This window comes from Mesoplodon bidens (assembly GCF_964165515.1).
Source record: "Mesoplodon bidens genome assembly, chromosome: 7".
NCBI lineage: Eukaryota > Metazoa > Chordata > Mammalia > Artiodactyla > Ziphiidae > Mesoplodon > Mesoplodon bidens.
The window spans coordinates 74119282-74141616 of record NC_138164.1 but is presented as its reverse complement, the minus strand read 5'-3'; the positions used below and the strand labels follow the sequence as shown (position 1 = coordinate 74141616).

Sequence of the window (22335 nt, the reverse complement as noted above, 5' to 3'; positions counted from 1 at the left end):
CCCAAATTTATGCCACATGCCTACAAGTTTGTTTTTCATCTTGCTACTAGATAATGTATCCAAAATACAGATTTGTCCCTTTCATTTCATTGCTCAACATTGACCAGTGTTTTCATATCTCTATGGGATATGTCCAAGTTTTTCAACATGGCATACAAAATTCCCTCTCTCCCTCACCCTCCTATGATGTTTCTAATTTCAATCACCACCACTTTATAAATCTCATTTGACACTCTAGTATCAAGGGTTGCTTATAATTCTCATCTACACACAATGCTATTCGACTCCTCTATGTCCGTACAGGTGTTACCTTCCTTGCCTGGAATGCACTTACTCCACTTTGTTTCCTCCTGCTCACCTTCCTTACTCAGCCCAGATGTCACCTTCTCTATGATACCTTCTTTGTGGTACTTAGACTAGTAAGTACTCTATTCCGTATTTCTTAAGCAAATTCTGCTTCCCACTTTACATCATTTTCAAACTGGATTTTAATGGCCTATATCCTTATCTGCATCCCCTACTGAATCATTAGTTTCTCAAGGACATAACCATATCTCAATCACCTTTGCATTCCTAGCATCTAACACAATGCCTGACACAGAGTAGGCACTCAGTAAATGAGTGTCAATCTGCAGTAAATGGTGGGGAGTGTTACAAATGAAGATGGAAGTAAGTATTAGGGGCCGTCCTCTGAAGACAGCCTTGAACTAAGGAGTCTGGACTTATTCCTATAGACAAGTGTGAGGCCAGTGAAGTTTTTCAAACAGAAGAATAAAATGATTTTCCTCTGGCTACATGCATACATGTGAGTGTGTGTGTATATGTGGGAGGGGAAAGAAAGTGGGAGGGGATAAGGGAGAATAAATACCAAACCTGAAAAGGTCTCCACATTGATAGTATGTGAGATTTAACCTTTCATTAAGATCTGCAGCACTTTTCCAAAGAGCCTATAGCTGTTTGCAGCCCATCTCATTGACTCTGATTCAAAGTAACTTGGCATTTGGCACTGCTAGCTAAGCCAGAAGACTGCTCTGATGGCTTCAGCTATTCCAAAGCCTGCCACAGAGATGCTTGGGGCTGGCTTCAGAGGATACTAAGTCTTTCTTCTACCCAACTGGCTTACAGTTACCCCACTTCAGCCTATAACGTGACAGCTCAGGTCACTTTGGGTCAGTGCTCCCATTGTGATAATGGCAACTAACACATACATGTTTCCTGTGTGCCAGGAACTCATTGAAGCATCTTACAAATGTTAATTCATTTAATCCCAGCACAGCTCTATAAGACTGTTAGCACAGTTAGAAATCTTAGAATTGAATAATTGTTTAGAAAAACAACTAGGAGTGGCAATCAACTGACATTAATGTCTATATTATATTTAGCCATTTACTTTTATATATTCATAGAAAGATGTCTGAAATGAACATTACCTTAAGAAAAAATGTTTGAGTGGTGAGATTGCGAGTTACTTTTTTGCACACACACATACACACACACATATGTGCGTATAATATTGAATTATATTAAGAGTATGTATTTTCATCAATATATCCATTAAAATAAATTTTAAGCTAGCCATATTTTTAATAGCCATCATAAATTGTCAGGAACCAGGAATCAGGAATTAAGAAGAGAAAGAAAGAAAACCAGGCATGAAAACCAGGAAGAAAATAAAGAAAGAAGATTTTAAATGCAGGATGAGGGTAGAACCTAACAATATTCCTAATTCAAATTATTTTCATTAAGTACAGCAAGTAGTTATTCTTTCTCTAACAATCTTCAGGTATCCATGTTAGCAGTGAATAGGATAAGCAGGACCCCTGCCCTCAAAATGATTATCATCCTAAATATTGACAAGTAGTAATAAGATGCTGAGCGTTAACAGAGAAGACCAGAATGGTGTAGGAGCCTGTATCAGTGGAAGCTACTTAGATGAGATTTAAAGTTGCCTCTTCAAGGAACTGTGTACATGCAAGAATTAAAGTAAAGATGGAAGTTGGCCAGATTCAAATGAAAGAGAAGAGTGTTTTGGATGCAGAATACAGAAACTGAGGAAGAACTGGGAGCACGGGGGTATGGGGGAGGGACTGAGACAGGCAAGCCAAGCGAAGGCCAACTCCTGCAGGGCTTCGTAAGCCATGGTAACTATTTTAAAGTTTATTCTAAGGGAAATTAAAAGACATTATCTATTCATTCAGCTATCTATCTAGTCATTCACTCAACAAATATATAACTAGCACTTCCTCTGTTCCCGGCAATGTTCTAAGTGCTGAAAATATTTCTCTGACCAAAACATAAAATTCTCTGCCCTTATGATGTTTACATTCTAGAGAACAGTTTTAAACAGGGCAATTATTATCTCCAGGAATATCCAACAATTGAATAAGAAAGGAAATGCAATCATGATGGACTGCTTTATAAATATTATGCACATAGTCAAAATGCAAAGTGTAAATATTGTTTAAAAACATGAGTAGAAAGGATACTGATTTCAGAATGATGGTTTCATCTGGAGAGAGATGGGAGAGAGTCAGGTAGGATTTACAAGAGAGGTTTCAATTATATCTGTAAGCTGGGTGTACATGCAATTTGAAACAAATATGACAAAATATCAACATTTGTTAAATCTGGATTTTTACGTTTGTTCTGCACTTCCCTGCATATTGAAAATTTTTATAATTTAAAATACTTCATATGATTTGAGCTATTTAAATACTGAATACTAGAAGATTAAAATTTTAAATAAAGACTACATTGGGGACTTTAAAAGAAGGAAGAGAGAAAACCACAGTAAGGAAAATTTGCAAGTCACAATGTGAATCTGTTGGTGGTTTGGACTGTGATGATGTAGTGGGAATAAAGGGCAATGAAGAGATCAGAAATTTAAATCAACAGGAGGACGTCATTGTTTCGCTGAGAGAAGAACATAACTGCAATGTGGTCTGGTTTGAAAGAGGAAGGAGGAAAAAATAGTGAAAGGCAACAATTTGGCTAGGCACTCAGAGAATTCCCTACAAGCTTCTGCCAAGACAACTTTTCCACTGCACACCATTCCCCACCAGATACATGCAAAAACTGTCCTAGAAAGAATCTTTAATTTTTTTTCTCTCAAAGACTTTGGGATGGGTTATAAGTAGCAGATCTTTAGCTGCCCAGTCCAAAGCTAAAGCCATGGAAACCCTTTCAGGTGGGTTTGCCAACTCTGGCAACCTTCCAACAAACCCAAGTAAAAGGAAAAAGCAAAAACAACGCGGCTTTCAAAAAGTAACTCAGTGGGAAGCTTTATGACAGAAAGTCAGAATGATTTCCTGCTTCTCACAGCAAAGAAATGTATCTTATTTATTTTAAGTGCAAAGCTGTAAAATGGAAGGAGGGCAGTGCCTATCAACCTTTTAATGTCAATAGGAACATTCTCTAGGAAGTTCCTTTCGTTCCCTAAGTTACCTAATTGCTTTGGAGGTTGGAACCTTTGTATCTTCACTTCAGGGGCAAAAAGAGAAGAGAGTCAAACAAAAGGGAGTTGGTGGGAAGCTGGGAGGGAGTGGAGGATGAGCTCCAAGGAGGCAAAACCACTGACAAGTTTTACAACTCCAGCATTTGAGTTACTCTCTTCCTATAAATACTTCCTTCATTTGTGTTCCTCCGTTTGTCCTGCTTTTCTTGGGACATTTTTTTACCTTTTAATAAATAAGTAAATAAAAACGTGGGGAGAAGTGCTTTTCATCACCAATATTTTTTTAACATCTTTTTTTTTTTTTTTTTTTTTCTGTACGCGGGCCTCTCACTGTTGTGGCCTCTCCCGTTGCGGAGCACAGGCTCCGGACGCGCAGGCTCAGCGGCCATGGCTCACGGGCCCAGCCGCTCCACGGCATGTGGGATCTTCCCGGACCGGGGCTCAAACCCGTGTCCCCTGCATCGGCAGGCGGACTCTCAACCACTGCGCCACCAGGGAAGTCCTTAACATCTTTATTGGAGTATAACTGCTTTACAATGGTGTGTTAGTTTCTGCTTTATAACAAAGTGAATCAGCTATACATATACATATATCCCCCATCCCCTCCCTCTTGCATCTCCGTCCCACCCTCCCTACCCCACCCCTCTAGGTGGACACAAAGCACCGAGCTGATCTCCCTATGCTGTGTCATCACCAGTATTTTTAACTATCTTATGCATTATCCTTTTGAATCCTATGAGGTAGACTTTATTATTTTACAGCTGAATTAATTAAGACCCAGGAAGATTCTATAATTTGCTCAAGGTCACAAAACTAGTGGAAAATCAAGCCCAGGCACAGTGATTCCACCATTTTCTGCTATACCACATGCCTTTCTTCATAATCACGTTTTGGAGCCCCATATTTCCAGGAAATTACAGAAAGAGAAAAAATTAAGCTTTCAAGCTGGTCACATGTTAATTATCTCCAGGTTGCTATGATATTTTTCATTTCAAATGTGTGTAAAAAGTGCTGCCCATTTGATTACTACAATTCAATTTGGATGAGGAAAGGGCAAAAAAACCCTTTCCATTTATTATGTGTTTCTGATTCTTTAGGGGAAATCTGTTACGAATTTAGATGAGAAATATGTTTATTATTACAATTTTAATAAATAGTTCCTGTTAATATTTTTAAAGGAACAGGTTTTCATAATGATGACCTCTAATTTCTTGGCTTATCTAGGTTACATAATAATCTGAATAGGAACACATGTTCTACAAGCTGGATATCCTATCATTCATTCAGCAGAAGTTGTTTTTTAATCAAGTTTCTATACTGTTTTCAACACTGTGCTAGGTTCTATTGATAAAGATACAAATGGAAGGTGTCTGACCTTCCATTTCCATGCCATCAAATGTCCACAGTAGAAGAAGGCTGACTTACATAATTGCATTAAGAGTATAACATATGATACATATGATAACTGAATTGTGCATTGGTGGCAATGCAAGATAGAAGTACTCATTAGCAAATAGCTCCAACTTGGTTCAAACAAAGCACTGGGCACTGGACACAGTGATCATGGAGCCACAATTCCTGCCCTCGAGTATCCCAGAGCCTGGCAGACACACACACAAAAAAAGAGCAATTTCAATACATTAAGTATGCCAGGCATATGGGAGAAACTGATTTAATGTTTGTCCAATAAATAATAAGAGAGAGAGGAGGAATAAGGGAAAGAATGAATGAATGAACAGACCAAGATAGGGAAGGAACGAAGGTGGAAGAAAATAAAGTGCTAGCCTGAGAGTAAAAACTAATTATACTGAGGAGAGAAAATTAACCAGGTCTTGGAAGTTCAGTGGTACCTTCTGGGAGGAAATGGAAATAATGCATGTGAAAATGAGAAGTTAACCAGGTAAAAGGGCGAAGAATTTTCAAGGAGAAAGAAAAACCCTAACAAATATATCTAAGGAATGTGTATTCAAAAATATTTTTTCCAACATAACCAAGCTGTTTTGAGGCAAGTGAATCACTATTTCACATTCACTTTTCCTACCAAAGCCTATTTATGGAAACCATCCTTTTCTAAAGACCAAGCATCATAACGGATGACCAGCTGTAAAAGGAAGTGACTACTTTGCTTAACAATAGAATCCCCCCCAGGTCCCTAAGCACTTTCTAGATTTTCCTTACATTCGTTACATAGACTCACCAATACTATCTAAGGAAGGTGAAATTTATGACAAATGTAGTATTAAAAAATACAGCTGAAATTTTTGGCTGCATGTGAGACATGTCTGGAACAATTCATCTTTATTATCTTCCAATAACATAGTGGTTTAAATCTCAAAAGGGTTGGAATTAGACACATCCATGTTGAAATCCACACTCCACCAATGACTCACTGTGTGACTTTAAGCAAAAATAAATTTCCTTCTCTGAGCTTCAACTTCCTCTTACATAAAAATGGAGGTAACAGTAGTAACTAGTTCACAGAATTATTGGAGAGATTAAATAGCACACAAATAGTTTGGTACCTGTTAACAGTTCAGTTATATTAACGATTATCACTCTACTGTTAATTAAGTTTAAAAAATATAGTGATGAGAAATTAGTATAGAGATAGATTGATTGATTTAAAGATAAATGAGAAAATTTGGAGAAAGTTCCACCCTCTGTTAAAAGTCTTCCCCATTTGAAAGTAAGATCCTCTAAGTCAATGATTGTCTAGCCCAGTAAATGGCACAGAATAGGCAATGAATTTGCATTTGTTGAACTAGCTTACTATTATAAATATCTCTTTTAATGTCACTTACATTACCTTCTTAGCTTTCTGATTCCAAATGAATGGGTTACACAAGGTTAACGTGATTTGGAAACTCCAGAAAGATAGTCATGAGCCACAACAATACTAAAAGGCATCTGGCATGTTTCTTTTTTTTTTTATTATTTCTTGTTGTTTCCCATTTATTTCTTTTAGGTTCTAGAGTGCTGATAAATTCAACTACAGTGCCCACTCTTTACTGTTTTTCTTTAGATTAATATATTTTGCTGCTATTTTGTTATCAATGCATGCATGACAAGAAGTACAATAATCACTATTGTACATTAACAACTGGACGCATAAACTAACCACATTTGTTATTTTCTGTTAATGTTGGTTGTTTCCAGTTTGCCAAAGTACATTAAAAACATATTATGTGAACACTAAAATTAACATAGTTTAATACAGTCACCTGTTTTTGTCTTCCATTCTAAATTGAAATCTATTACTAAGACTGATGTTTTATTCCTCTTATGCTTGAAATTGAATTCTTTTTCTTTTCCTGCCATCTTTTTTTTTTTTTTTTTTTTTTTTTTTTTTGCGGTACGCGGGCCTCTCACTGTTGTGGCCTCTCCCGTTGTGGGGCACAGGCTCCGGATGCGCAGGCTCAGCGGCCATGGCTCACAGGCCCAGCCACTCCGCGGCATGTGGGATCCTCCTGGACCGGGGCACGAACCCGTGTCCCCTACATCGGCAGGCAGACTCTCAAGCACTGCGCCACCAGGGAAGCCCTTCCTGCCATCTTTTTTTTAATCACTCTCCCTGATCAAAAGTTTTTCTGGTTTCAGTGGATAATAATGGCATCATTATCCACTTTTCCTGTTTTCCTCAATGACAAGAAAAAAAAAATTAACCTTCTCAGAGGGAATCTAGCATCTATTGCCCTTAGTGTTTTTACATTTATATCTAACTCTGTGTTTGAAATAAAAGTAAGAATAGAGTTTTGGAGTGTCCCAGGGCTCAGTCTTCATCCTCTTTTCTATCTACATTTGCTTCACTGGTGATCCTACCCAGTCTCTTGTTCTCAGTTATACACTGAAGATTTCTGAATTTAAATATGTAGCCCAGACTTCTCATCCGATCTCCAGACTCCAGACTTGAATATTCAACTGCCTACTTGACATATTTATTTGAATGTGCGATAGATATATCAAATTCTACATTTCCAAAACTGAAATCTAGGTCTTTACCTTCCTGATCCCCAAGGCTGCTCTACCCTTAGCATTCTATATTTCACCTGATGGCAAATCCATTCTTTCAGTAGCTCAGGCCAACAACTTTGGAATCATCTTTTGCGTTTTCTCATATCCTTTGGTCAATTGGTCAGGAAATTCCACTAACTCTTCCTTCAAATACAGAAGTCTACCACTTCCCATTACCTCCACTGTAAGATCCTGGTCCTGGTAATCATTGTTATCACCTTTACTAGTAAAATAACCTCCTAATTAATCTTCCTGATTCTCCTCCTGCCTCTACCTACAGCCACTTCTCAATAGCCCGGGCAGAGATACCTTTTTAAAAAGTAAGCCAGATCATGTTATTCCATTGTCTAAGAACCTACAATAGTTTCCTCTCATTCAAAGTCAAATTTATGTTCTATATGACCTAGCCCTTTGTTATGTATCTGGACTATTTTCCTCTTTATTACGTCTCCCTCTATCCCCCAACACATTGGTCCTTTTGTTCTTCTGTTAAGATATCTGGAAGGCTGTCCTCCTAGGGTCATTGCCCTAGCTGTTCTCTCTGCCTGGAATGCTCCACCCCAGATACACATACTGCTGTTATCCCTTGCCTCCTTCAAGTCCTTGCTCAAATGTCTACCTTGACCAACGTGTTTAGTACTACAAACTGTCCCCCTTTACCCTCTCTTCTATCTCTTCTACCCCAATTCATATACAACCTTTTATTCCATTATATTGTTAATGTACTAACTTATTTTTGCTGATCATATATTGTCAGTCTCCCCAGTTGGAACACAAGCTAAAGGGTTGGGGGTTTCTGCTTGTTTTGTCAACTTGGGAATAACAAGCTCCTAGAATACAGTAGACACTCAATAAATATCTGAGTCACAAAAGCAGAAAGGACATTTGGATGGAAGACCAACCACAGGAGGAAAATGCTTTTTACTATGCAGATTATTTTCAAAAAAAAAAAAAAATGACTGACTAAAACCAGAGGAAAGGGAGCCTGAAAAGAGTCTAGCAAACCAGGAAATTAATTGAAATTAATTGTAAAACACTCATTATAACTCACATCATGTGTGTGAAATTCCCTTGATCCTCTATTGGTTTTAAAGTGATGACTTTAATGTTTTATTCTAGTAAAGTACAAAAATAGTTTTAAGCATTTTACTTTCTCAGTCCTGAGAAATTGCTTCACTGCTATTTTTCAGGTAATCGGTCTTTAATTTCTCATACGCAAATTCTTCTACAAGGGTTTCTCCAGATTAAAACCCTCATTATAGGGAAGGGAGTTCTGTATTTCCATTTTATGTATAGAAAAATGGAGACACAACTAAAACATGCAAGGACAGACAGTTCAAATATAAAGAGATCCTTGGTAATCCAGTCATCCATGGTCAGAAAGCAGGCTGAAGAAGCTACTTGGTTGTAAAATGTGCCCTCTCTCATAAAAATGGAAAAAGACTCAGATGCAAGGATCCCCATCCAATGAAAATATCTCTGAGTGCTCATTGTTACTAAATAAATTCCAAAAAAAGTAAAAACAAATGGAGACACAAATAAATAGAGGAAGCGTCTCATATTCACCAGAAATATTTGTGTGCAAGCTGAAAATGAAATGCATGTCTCCTGATCCAATTGTTCTCTCCTCCATTAACGTAATCATTCATTCATTCAACCTGTTTAACGCATGTTGTGTACTGGCTACTGGCTTGGCACAGCAGAGCAAAAGGCAAACAGTCCCCTGCTCTCAATTTGCTGTCTACTACATGAAACAGACAAACAAACTCACTATGAGCATAACAGTTGTGCTATTATGTGCAAAAAAATGTTGTGCAAGAGCTGTGATAGACACCGGCACAGGGAACTGCTTGACCACATGGGAGGAACCTATCACTCCAGGAATCAGAAAAGCCATCCTCAAAGAACAGCTGGAAAATGAAAGAGGAATGAGTTGGATAGTGAGGGGAGAGGGGAAAGGTAAAAATGGAGCAAAGTATTCCAGTCAGCACATCTTATTATTTAAATTCATGTGCTGTGTTCTTCCTCTCTTATTCATCTGCAGTATGACCGGAAGTCATACTTTTTCCAAAGCTGGTCCCTACAAATGTGCATCTGTGATAATCCTTCCCCTCAGCACTCTGCAGAACTATTAAATCATTCTTTATGCCTAATTATGAAATTAATCTTTGCATACAATTTCAAATTCCCCTATAAAATGTAACCAATAAAAAAATATAAAAGCTAAGTAAAAACTATAGCCCTGCGTTGTCAGCTCTCTGAGGGAATTTTATTAAGGGAATCTAAAACAAAAAAATATGCAATAAACCTTGAAGGGCATGAAATAGGCTGGGTCCAATGATAAATGGGTGGCTATGTGGCAATGTTAGGAATGTCCTACAATCAATCCTTGTTCTCATGTGCTGTGGGTACTTGGTGCCCATTCAGAAAAAAATGTCCACACTAGAAAACTTTAGGGACACAAAAGTAAAAATTTACCAATCAGTGTCTGGCTAGCAACCCTCAGGACATATAAGCCAGGATGAGAACCTTGCTGAAGAATTTGAACCAATGAGATTTCTCAGAAGGGAGAATGGATCTACATCAAATATTTATGTCAAATATCAAATACTTATGCCACCACTAGCCCCCTCCTTGCACATGGCAGACATTGCCAATTATTCATGATTCTCCTTCCTACTAAGTAACCTCAGGGCCCCTTTGAAAGGAACACTTTGATCAGTTTGTCTCTCCTGATGTAACATGAGTCAATCAGTTAATCAATCAATCAAAATGTTCACAGGGTTTTCATCTTAGCCCCAACACGTCAGATTAAACCTCATATCCTTCCTCTGTAAAACCGAGTTAATAATACCTACCTCACTTGTTTATTATGAAGATTACCTAAAATATCTAGGATAACACCTGACATTTAGTAGGCATTCAATAAATGTTAGTTTCTGCCCTTCTTTTTAATGGCATAAACAGGAATAAAGTGGCTTCCCATTGAGGCAGTTTCCATAAAACCTACCAAACATTTTGGATAGAGACTAAATTTTCATTTGAGGGAGGAATCATGGTTATGTTTTATTTCATGCTAAGGTAATGGTAAAATCAGTCAACTCTAGAAAATGCCTTTTTGGGAATGCCTTTTTTTTTTTTTGAGAGAACAACTCCAAATTATCTTTTATTTATACAAAAAGGGCATCTTTAGCAAAAGACACACCGAGAAAAGAGTCGCCGTGGCCCAGGAGACAGGGCAGGGAGGCGACAGGCCTTCTGAGGCCCTGCTGGGGAGAAGGGGTCCGAGAAAAGTGGTGAGAAGTCCTGGGTAAGTGCTGGGTGGTGGGGGCCACAGAAAGGAGAAAGCTCCAGTTGGATCAACACTGTTGGCAGGTCATGGGTGGGGTTCACAGTGACCTCACCACTAACTCTTTTGGGGGTTTCCAGTTAGTGCTGCTGACTGGAGTGAGAGCCGCCCACTGGTTCCTAGAGGGTATCCACCAAAGGACAAAGGCTTCCCTGGTGGTGCAGTGGTTAAGAATCCGCCTGCCAATGCAAGGGACATGGGTTCGAGGCCTGGTCCAGGAAGGTCCCATATGCTGCGGAGCAACTGAGCCTGCGTGCCACAACTACTGAAGCCTTTCTGGGAACAGTGTATCTGAACTTTATATTAAATGACACTTGTTAAAGAATGACCTCTGTTACTGCCTCCCTCTTTCTTCTACTCATAATTCCCAGATCCAGTGAATTACTCAAAATTAGATTAATCACTCAATCACAAACACAGATCACTGCCAAATTAGTACCAGGAATATTTCTAATGTGAGACATGTCACACCCCTAAGCAGAAGGAAGACTTTGAGGTGCTTACTTAGTTTTGCCCTCTCTGGTTCAGAATCCTGACTCTAAAATTCAGGTGTAACGCACTGAATTTAGATTTCTATCTATAACAGTACATAACAGTTCTGCAACTTGGACTTCCTAAAGGCCACAAAAAGGTTTGCTGAGAATGACTTGATCCATACACCAGAATGAGAATTTGATTATACTTTGATTATACAGTAGATATATTAATTTGTAAATTGCTGTGCTAACCATATGAGTGAGGCACCGTGCTCAGTACCATGGTTCCATTCGTGAGCAAAAGAGGCAAAGTCTCTGACATCAGGGTGCTTTAGTGAAGTAGGGAGGATAGACCTAAACAATATGACGTCTCTCTAAACCTCTCTCTCTCTCTCTCACACACACACACATACACATATACACACACAAAATAGATTAAAATTATAGTAAGTGCTACAAAGAAAAATAAGGTACCTAAATATAACACGCACACACACACATCACTTCCAGTTCTTCTGAAATATGGAAGTAATGAAAAACTTTAGCTTAGGCTAAGTGAACAGAAAATATTAAATGAGCAGGGTTATGAACAAGGCAGAAAGAATTCTGAGTCTGCATCACTCTGCTATCTCAAACCAACACCCCAGAGATCCAAATCCAGACACGTAAAGAAGGGAGGAAAGGCAGACAAATGGTCTATTGATGGAACAGATTGCCAGCAGGCGTGATGTTGTTAGTCCCCAGTCAACACCCTGTACTCTGGGCAGATCTATTGTTCACGTATGAGAGGAGAGTTCCACAACAGCCCCGAATGAGTTTCGTATACCTGAAATGGCCTGACTGGCAGCAGACAACACATACATCTGACTCTCAAAGATTCTCAGCAGCAACTTCCTTTCCTCCAAAATTATACAGGAAATATGGAGCTTGTTAAGGAGTTCCTGCCTAGTCAACTTACAGAACATCAGGCAACTGTCCCAGGATCTTTGGCTCCTCATTCCTTCTGCCTGAACAGACACTTGGAAGAGGGTTTGAGAATGCAACAGTCTAGGAACTATTAACTACAGGAATATGACTCCTGCAAGGCTAATACCCAAACAGTAAGCATGAGTACCAGTTATTGCTAAGCAGTCATATCATTTTTAGGTGTCCAGGAAATCAGTGAGCCATCCATCTCCCATTAGATGTATAGGAAGCACAGTAGTGGAATCATAGGATAATGTGGATAATACAGTTTTGGCAGCTCTCCTTCCCTTTAAAAAAAATTGTTGTATTTACTGCTGGAGAGGATGCAGAGAAAAGGGAACCCTCCTACACTGTTGGTGAGAATGTAAACTGGTGCAGCCACTATGGAGAACAATATGGAGGTTCCTTAAAAAACTAAAAATAGAGCTACCATATGATGCAGCAATCCCATTCCTGGGCATACATCCAGAGAAAACTCTAATTCAAAAAGGTACATGCAACCTAGTGTTCACAGCAGCACTATTTACAATAGCCAAGACATGGAAGTAACCTAGATGTCCATCGACAGATGAATAGATAAAAGAAGATGTGATATATATATACATACATATGTGTGTGTGTGTAATGTAATATTACTCAGCCATTAAAAAGAATAAAATAATGCCATTTGCAGCAACACTAATGGACCTAGAGATTATCATACTAAGTGAAGTAAGTCAAACAGAGAAAAACAAATATCATACGACATCACTTATATGGAATCTAAAAAATGATACAAATGAACTTATTTACAAAACAGAAACAGACTCGCAGACAAACTTATAGCTACCAAAGAGGGAAGGGGGTGGGGGAGGGATAAATTAGGAGTTTGGGATTAGCAGATACAAACTACTATATATGAAATAGATAAACAAGAAGGTCCTACATATAGCACAGGGAACTATATTCAATACCTTGTAATAAACTATAAAGGAAAAGAAAAAAACTGTTGTTTTCAATATATGTCACCTCAAGCTATGAAAGGATGTATTATACTGGAGAATCACAGAATACGGATCAAGCATGAAAGGGGAGGAAAGTGAGAAGCGGTAGCCACCTAAACAGATGTCATCAGAAAACAGCTCTTGATTTTATAATTTATGCCTCATATGCATTTCTAGAAAGGAATGTAATAATATTGTGCATCTTCTAAGAAACTCTAATATGCTTGTTAGGAGGGAACTTCACCAATATGATCAAGATCCTTTAATCTAAAATATAAAAAGCATACACTAAACTGATTACAGTAAAACTATAAAATATATATTCTACAGATTCTTAATTAACTTCTACATACCCTTCCAGTGATAACTTACCAGTACACTGAGTACTTCCAATACTGAGTACTTACCATTACACTAAGAATGAAACAGGGATAAAAAAGAAAACCATTAATGCAGAAAAGGCCTTAATTCACAGAAGAAAATAAGGAAGAGATTTAGGAAGAATAACAGTGTATTCAGATGTTTGTAAACCAATGCAAGGTAGGCGTAGTAATTAATGAGAATCTAAACATATCATAATAAGGTTAGCAGTGTCTCAATATTCTGTGATTTGATAGAACTTGTTCATGATACCACCCCCTGTTCAGAGGAAACAGAACTAAAAGTAGTAAAGGGGGCAAATATAAGAGAGTGATATGCCACAAGGAGAGATATCTGGAAAACTGAAGCTCAAAGCTTTGTGAAAGCTCTTTGGGTAAGGATTTTTGAAAGAAAAGAAAGAAAGAAAAAGAAAGAAAGAAAGAAAGAAAGAAAGAAAGAAAGAAAGAAAGAAAGAAAGAAAGAAAGAAAGAAAGAAAGAAAGAAAGAAAGAAAGAAAGAAAGAAAGAAAGGAAGGAAAGAAAGAAGGAAGGAAGGAAGGAAGGAAGGAAGAAAGAAAAGAAAAGAAAGAAAAAGAGAAAGAAAGAAAGAAAGAAAGAAAGAAAGAAAGAAAAGAAAGAAAGAAAAGAAAGAAGGAAGGAAGGAAGGAAGGAAGGAAGAAAGAAAAGAAAAGAAAGAAAAGAAAGAAAGAAAGAAAAAGAAAGAAAGAAGGAAGGGAGGGAGGGAGGAAGAAAGAAAGAAAGAAAGGGAGAAAGAGAGAAAGAAAGAGAGAGAGAGAGGGAGGGAGGGAGGGAGAGAGAGAGAAAGGAAGGAAGGAAGGAAGGAAGGAAGGAAGGAAGGAAGGAAGGAAGAAAGAAAGAAAGAAAGAAAGAAAGAAAGAAAGAAAGAAAGAAAGAAAGAAAGAAAGAAAGAAAGAAAGAAAGAAAGAAAGAAAAACTGAAGTGACATTGTTAGAGGAGGATACGGTGGACCATCCAAGTAACCACTTTCCTCTGCCTTCTGACACACTTCCTCCCTTCTAGCTGATCTAGCTTATATCTTCCCTGACATATCCTCTTCCCCTGCCCTTCCTTAAGTTCAGTGTCATACCAGACTTCCAGACTCTGCTCTCATCTATATCCGTGAATTTCCTTGATTACATTTACGTCCATGTCTCTTATTTCCACCTACAAACAGATGATTCCTAAAGCTATAACTTCTACCCTGATATCTCTTCTAAGCTTCTGCTCCCATCTGCTCTACTCGTCATAAACATTTCAAACACAACATGTCCAAACTGGAACTAGATATCATTCCTATAAAATGTGACGCTTTTCTTCCAACACCCTGCATCTTAGTTAACAGCACTGCCATCAGCTTGGTTAGAAGCCTCTCTCCTGACTCTACTGTCTGTCTACCTCATCATTTCTTTCAGTCCTAGCTCTGAAATGTCTTTACCAGCTGAATGTTCTCAGGACAGTGGCTTTTAATTATTGCCCTAACATCCCTTGCCTGTCCTATTGTGATAGCCTTCTAACCATTTTATTCACTTCCAGTCTCTACCTGCCATCCAGACCTCCTGTCTTTCCAGTCTATCTTCCCCCACTATTAATCCTGGCCTTGAGACAACATAGCTCATGGAAAGCCTTAGGTAGGGTTAGGGTGATTGCATCTAGTAATTATCATATAAGACATTCACACACTGGATGAGAAGTCAGCCTGATAATCTCTAAGGTTGGGCTGCCAACCAAGGACCAGTTGTATAGTCACTGAGCTTGCTGATTCAAAACAAAATTCTTTTGTCCCACCCCAAATGTACTGATTTGAAATCTCCTGAGTTTAGACTCCTGAATTGTATTTTTGTAGACTCTCCAAGTGATTGTGATGCACATCCGTTCTTGGAAACTCTAAGATCTTATCCAATTCATAAGATTCAATGATTATAAAACTATAATCAGAATCCAATATTTTCTATTCCAAGAGAATAGTTTCAAAGGTATTTTGTGCAATGGCAGCATCATTAAAGTCTTTGCAGTGGTTCACGTTAAATGAAAAAACATTCATTTGAATATATATTCTGACAACTTTGAGAAAATAATCACAACACATTAGAGGCATCCCTTATACACATTTCTTCCAACACATATATCTAATGGAGATTTCTTTTTTTTTTTTTTTTTTTTTTGTGGTATGCGGGCCTCTCACTGTTGTGGCCTCTTCCGTTGCGGAGCACAGGCTCCAGACGCGCAGGCTCAGCAGCCATGGCTCACGGGCCCAGCTGCTCTGAGGCATGTGGGATCTTCCCGGACCGGGACACAAACCCATGTCCCCTGCATGGGCAGGCGGACTCTCAACCACTGCGCCACCAGGGAAGCCCTAATGGAGATTTCTTAAGTTTCACACGTGATGTCAACAGGTTGCACATGAAGAGTTCAAGAATAGATTTGACATAAAAACAGTGGTGAATGTTATCATAGAGAAAACATTCAGTAATTAGGGTGCTAATGACGTTTAGACAAAAGCAGTTAAGATTTAGCAGAACAACAGGGGGAAAAAAAGGAGTAAAGTGAAAGCCCTTAAATATTTATTTTTTCAGGTGATTCTCTTTAGCTGTTGAAAGGATTCCTGCTTCATGTACCACATAACATCTTTCCTGTATCAGTAAATTACTATGGACATTTAGTAGCTCATGACCTAGCAGGGGAAACAGACCCCTACAGAATTAACTACAGTAGATAATGAATTTCATTGTCATATCAGTGTTATAAATAAGCTGTTATGGAAGAATGAAGATAGGAATGATTAGTCCCTATTTTCTTGTTGTAAAATAGTCTCTATGAAGAACAAATTTGTAAATATGAACCTAAACCCTATGGTATACTGAAGTCTCAGAAGTTGATATCCTACATAATAAGCAGCATATGTGAACACAGGTACCTGAAAATATAGATACAGGTATATTCATTAGCAATGAGATATGTGTTTATTTATAATCCTATACACCATATAAAATAACTCATATTTAGTCTGGGCTATCCACATACACATTTTTTAAAGTTAAAAGCACAGGTTTTTAAACTAAGCATACATTTTCCCACAGAAACTATTTTGTAAAGTGTGCTGAGGATCCTAGGCTAACTCACAAATCCTATTAAACCCATATTGCATCTTACTATAAACTAATAGTACTATTTGAAACCTAAGATCTTGAAGAAAAAGACTGGCAAGGCAGAAATAAGAGAGAGAAGAAAGAATGTTTTCGTTTCTTTCTACAACAGAGCTGCCTTAGACATATTTTGAAAGAACCCCATGCTTCTTTGTCATTGTCAGGGAGGAAGAAATTTCCCTCTACCCTTCTAGGTTCTTCTGGCTGACATCAAGAGAATTAAATTGACATGAGACATTAAGAAGATAAATCAAAGAGTTTAACAACCTGTAGACATGGGAGAGACTCAGGAAAAATGAGTCACTCACCAAAATGGCCAAAGCCCTCATCTTAAGTACCATCCTCAGCTAAAGACAATAGAGGATATTGAGGGTGGGGACAGTCAGCGAGGGGAGGAAAAGCACAGTAAGGGTAAAGGTTTTTATGCAGATTCAAGTCTTTGCCTTCTCCGCTGATAAGAATTTCTAGAGATTTGGTCAGCCACCTCTTCTGTACAGTGAGGGTGCTACCCTTCCAAATGGAGATTTCCCTTATGAATGCAAATGTTTCTTACAAAAGGGTGTCTCTCCTAGTGGGGTTTTCAGTTTTTTCCCCCCGTCTGCCGTTTCTTAGAAAATAACCAGCTGAAGGTAATTAATATCTCAAAGAGACATACTTGGGGATGGCAAATTCTGCTCCCCTATGCCATCATTACATACTGTTATTGTTGTCTCCCTTACCTCCTAGTAGCCATTGATATGCAAAGCCACTTACTACAATACCCTTGACCAGGAGATACAGGAAGTTACAGCTATATCAATTAGGATTTGGTTTGGCTGCATATATAAGGGAAATAAAAGTTGTTTAAACAAGGTAAATATGATATACACATTCCAGAGCTAGTCAGTGATTCCACGGTTAACAGGGACTCAGGCTCCCTACATTTTTCTCTTCCAAATCCCAGAACATGTTTTCTGACCTTAATGTTCCCTTATAGTCCAAGATAACTGCTGAAGCTCTAGCCATCATGTGTATAGTCCAGTCGACAGAAGGAGAAAGCCAGAAAGGGCAAAAAAGGTACTTTCCAAGATGAGTCATTTTCCTTGAAGGAGTTCTCTGCTTACATCTTTCTGGCTAAAACCTATCACATGGCACACCTGACTGCAAAGGTTGCTGGCAAGTGTAGCATTTTAGCTGCATCCTTTACCACCCCAAATGAAACGGAGATCTGCTGCTGAGGATAAAGGGGAGAATGGATATTTGCAGGCAGTTAATAATCTCTGCCACATTGCTGAAGTGTCCAATGCTCCAGATTACTAACTCCTCTCCTACCCACTCAATAAAGCTATCTCAATTCTATTTTAAAAATCTAATTGACAAGAATGATCCTTTGAGAGCAATGGTTCTCAACTCTGGCTGCAAGTTTAGAAGCACTTAGAGTGCCTTTTAAAAATCCTGATACCCAGGCCAATGAAATCAGAAACTCTGGCACTGAAACCCAGGCCGCAGTACTTTTTTAAAAATATCTAAGTGATTCTAATGTGTAGCCGAGTTTGAGAATCACTGCCCTAAAGAAATGTAAAAGGAAGGCACATAACCCAAATGACGCCAAATTGTCATGTTTTTTTGCCGTGGATTCAAGGACCAATGCTGGTCATCCTTGATGCCTTTGTCTTTCACGTATCCCCACATGCATTTAAACAGCCTACATTGCTTCCAATATTTCTCAAATCTCTCGACACCTTTACCTCATCCAAAATCCACACAGCAACCAAAATAATGTTTAAAACACACGCACCCAAATCTGACCATGTGATTCCTCTTACTCTACATAGGTCCCTCCAATGACTTCCCATTGATCTAAGACCCTCTGCCCTGCAAGATCCCCTCCTACCTACGTTCCAGACTTAACCTTAGGCCACTCATCACATTACTGTATGGAACCTCCTTTCATGCCTCCCATGCCCCCTAGCTCTTTCCTTACAATTAACTTCTATTTGCCAAACCTACCAAATCCACAAATTCAGCCAAACCACAACACTTGCATTTGCTAATTCCTGTTGAAGGAGATTTTCCCGCTCCCACAGACTGAGCCAAGGTCCATGCTCTACTTCTTCATGGTCCTTATCCCACCTGTAAGTAATGCTATAAAAGTCCCCCTTACCCCCACCAATTTTTTTTTTTGGAAGGCAGGGAATATGTTCTTCATCCTTTTGTTTTCAGAACCTAGAACAGCTCCTGTCACAGAGTATGTATTTGATAATCTAAAGATAAATATTTTATGACTGAATATATGAAGAAAGGAGTAGTAGGGGATACTGAGATTAGACAGGTAGACTGGAGACAAACTCTAAGGATCATAGGCACCTGCTTACAACTTAGGCACAAGTGACCCAAGTCAATATTTCTTCCTTCTTTTTCAATATGTGTCTGTGTCTCTGCAGGTTGTGATTTGATCCCAGTACAGTATCTTCGCTGGGGTGACCCTGAGCCCATTGCAGCTGTGGTGTTTGCCTGCCTCGGCCTGCTAGCCACCCTGTTTGTCACCGCGGTCTTCATCATTTACCGTGATACACCAGTAGTCAAGTCCTCCAGCAGGGAACTCTGCTACATTATCCTTGCTGGCATCTGCCTGGGCTATTTATGTACCTTCTGCCTCATTGCAAAGCCCAAACAGATTTACTGCTACCTTCAAAGAATAGGCATCGGTCTCTCCCCAGCCATGAGCTATTCAGCCCTTGTAACCAAGACCAATCGTATTGCAAGGATCCTGGCTGGCAGCAAGAAGAAGATCTGTACCAAAAAGCCCAGATTCATGAGTGCCTGTGCCCAGCTAGTGATTGCTTTCATTCTCATATGCATCCAGCTGGGCATCATCATCGCTCTCTTTATAATGGAGCCTCCCGACATAATGCACGACTACCCAAGCATTCGAGAAGTCTACCTGATTTGTAACACCACCAACCTAGGAGTTGTCACTCCTCTTGGATACAATGGATTGCTGATTTTGAGCTGTACCTTCTATGCTTTCAAGACCAGAAATGTTCCAGCCAACTTCAATGAGGCCAAGTATATCGCCTTCACAATGTACACCACCTGCATTATATGGCTGGCCTTTGTGCCCATCTACTTTGGCAGCAACTACAAAATCATCACCATGTGTTTCTCAGTCAGCCTCAGCGCCACAGTGGCACTCGGCTGCATGTTTGTGCCGAAGGTATACATCATCCTGGCCAAACCAGAGAGAAACGTGCGCAGCGCCTTCACTACGTCCACGGTGGTGCGCATGCACGTGGGGGATGGCAAGTCCTCCTCGGCAGCCAGCAGATCCAGCAGCCTGGTCAACCTGTGGAAGCGGAGGGGCTCCTCTGGGGAAACCCTAAGGTAAAAGTTTTGCAGGTGCTGTAGAGCACTGGCCCCTAGGGCGGAAGCAGTGGCATTTGTTTCCCAGGCCTTTTAGATGTGAAGTACCTGAATAACTGAAACTAGGGGAGGCAGGGTGCTGGGAAAGGGCTTTGAACGTTTGCACTGAATGGTTTTTATGGAGTTAATTGGGTATGGGCCTAGTGACTTAAGCTAAGGCCAGAAACATAAAAGTTGAGATAGAGAAAAAAATGCAAAGACTTACAACAAAAGGGAAGTGAGGTCAGAAGGACAGGGAGAGCACAGCTAAATCACTGAGGCAAGGCAAGGACCTCCGGGTCCTGAGGGGACAGAGATACACCGTGGACTAAATTCTAATTCACCTGCATAGAACAGAGAAAATTAGTGTTAACAAAGATTATGCTGAGAGCAGAGCGCCAAGAGCCTTACACATCTGACTGCACTTACATGTGCCTGAACCTCTCTCAAGCCCAGAAGAACCCTTGACTGCCCATCCCACGGAGGCACAAGAAATGTAGAATTTATACTTTCATTCTTAATGGGCAACTTGAACTCTTTGGGACAAGTCTAAGTAGCTGAAAGGGGCTTTGCATATAACCTTCCTAAACAACCAGCCAGTTTCCCACTTTCTCTGTTGTCCATAGTCCCATCCCATCCACCAAGGCCAGCATCCCAGGTAGTAGTTATCGGCCAATTGCCATCTGAAAAGTATCTGAAGCCAACAGCCAATGATATCCCTCCATGTGGAGGACTTTCTTATGTGATAAATGCCCCCTAAGGTACTTCAAAAGGCAATGAAATCATCTTATCAGTGGCTTGAGAACAAATTTGGAGGTATTAAAAAGGCTACATAGATTGTTACTGGGAATAATATTTAAGAAAACACATCAAAAGAGCTAGTCAGAGCATCAGTCTGCAAACTCCACAGAGATTTGAGAATTTTCCTAAAATCTAGACAAATAAGTGGAAGATAAGCATTTTTCAAATGGAAGATAAATTCTCTTATACCATCATTTAGCCTGCCTGAAAAGTCCTACTTTCCTATCAGCCCTGATTCTTCAAAGCCTGAATTATGGGTGATGGTAAAGGTACTGTGTCTGCTGAGGACTAAAAAGGACTCACAGGATACTTGGGAGTTTATCCACATGGCCCAATTCATTTGCATTATTAACTGTATCCTTGCCTCTCTCAATTCTTTTCTGATTGCTCTATGCCTCTCATCTCTTTCCACATACACTGTGCAAGGTATTCAACTAAACTGTAAACCTTGGGAAAAATAACCCCTTCTACTTCCTCAATAAATCCTGGGTATGTCATGGCCTATACATAGAAGACCTTCCATATATCTAACTGCCGGCATATTTTCCATCTACCTTCCTGACTTCTAAAACATTATTTTTCTGCAACTTCTGCAAGATAAGCCTTTTATTTTGTCCAAGAAAATTTATTTTTTCCAAACTTTTATTTTATCAGCCTCTCTTTAAACTCTCTCTTCAAATAAAATCTTCCAGGGCATCCTGATAGATAAAACAAACCAGTTGCCGGAGGGATGGAATTGTGAGACTGTGCCTAAGCACCCCCGAAACTCACCAGGGCAGGCTCCATGGAGAGAACATGGAGCAATGGTGAAGAGCACTGGCCTTGCAGCCAGCTTGTCCTGAGTTTGAACACTGGCACTACCATTTCTTGTCTCTGAGCCTTGCCAGAGATCCTCATCTGCCAAATTGAGATCATACCACCTACCGCATAGGATTGTCAAGAGTGAAAGAAATAATGTGTACAAAGGCCAAGCACACAACAGACACTTTATTGGAGGTAGCAGAGTGCAGAGCTGAGCAGCACTGGGATTAAACATCCCAATTAGCTGGGCAGCATCACTTACTAGCTGTATAACCACAGGCAAATCACTTAACGTCTCTATGCCTCCATTTCCTCCTCTGATAAATGGAGTTAATGAAATACATATTACATACAGTGGTTGTAAGACTAAATAAGTAAATACATGTAAGTGTATGCCACACAGTAAGTACTTCTTAACTGTTTGCTATTATTATTAACTAAGTAAACAGCTGTCAGTCTTTGTCCATACCTGAATGTCTCTGTGTCGGGTATGCAATGAGGATGATCTTCATAACAAAGAGAGCATCATATAAGGCAGAACAGACCTATACATACATTGATTGTATAGCCTGGGCTTTCTAGAGCATCTC

The 22335-nt window shown here is 39.4% G+C and overlaps 1 protein-coding gene and 1 long non-coding RNA gene across 4 annotated transcripts in view; one reads left to right on the top strand and one right to left on the bottom strand.

The window, feature by feature from the left end:
- GRM5 (glutamate metabotropic receptor 5) overlaps positions 1-22335 on the top strand; it is a gene marked incomplete at its 5' end in the record, with an annotated part of 514708 nt that overhangs the window by 438272 nt on the left and 54101 nt on the right. For both annotated transcript variants that reach the window (XM_081241472.1, XM_081241471.1), the window contains one exon: positions 19186-20125. In XM_081241472.1, the coding sequence (XP_081097598.1) occupies positions 19186-20125 (940 nt within the window). The remainder of the gene's footprint in view (positions 1-19185; positions 20126-22335) is intronic.
- Positions 1-22335, bottom strand: part of LOC308621208 — a 140723-nt gene that overhangs the window by 65193 nt on the left and 53195 nt on the right. The gene's annotated exons all lie outside the window — the stretch shown is intronic.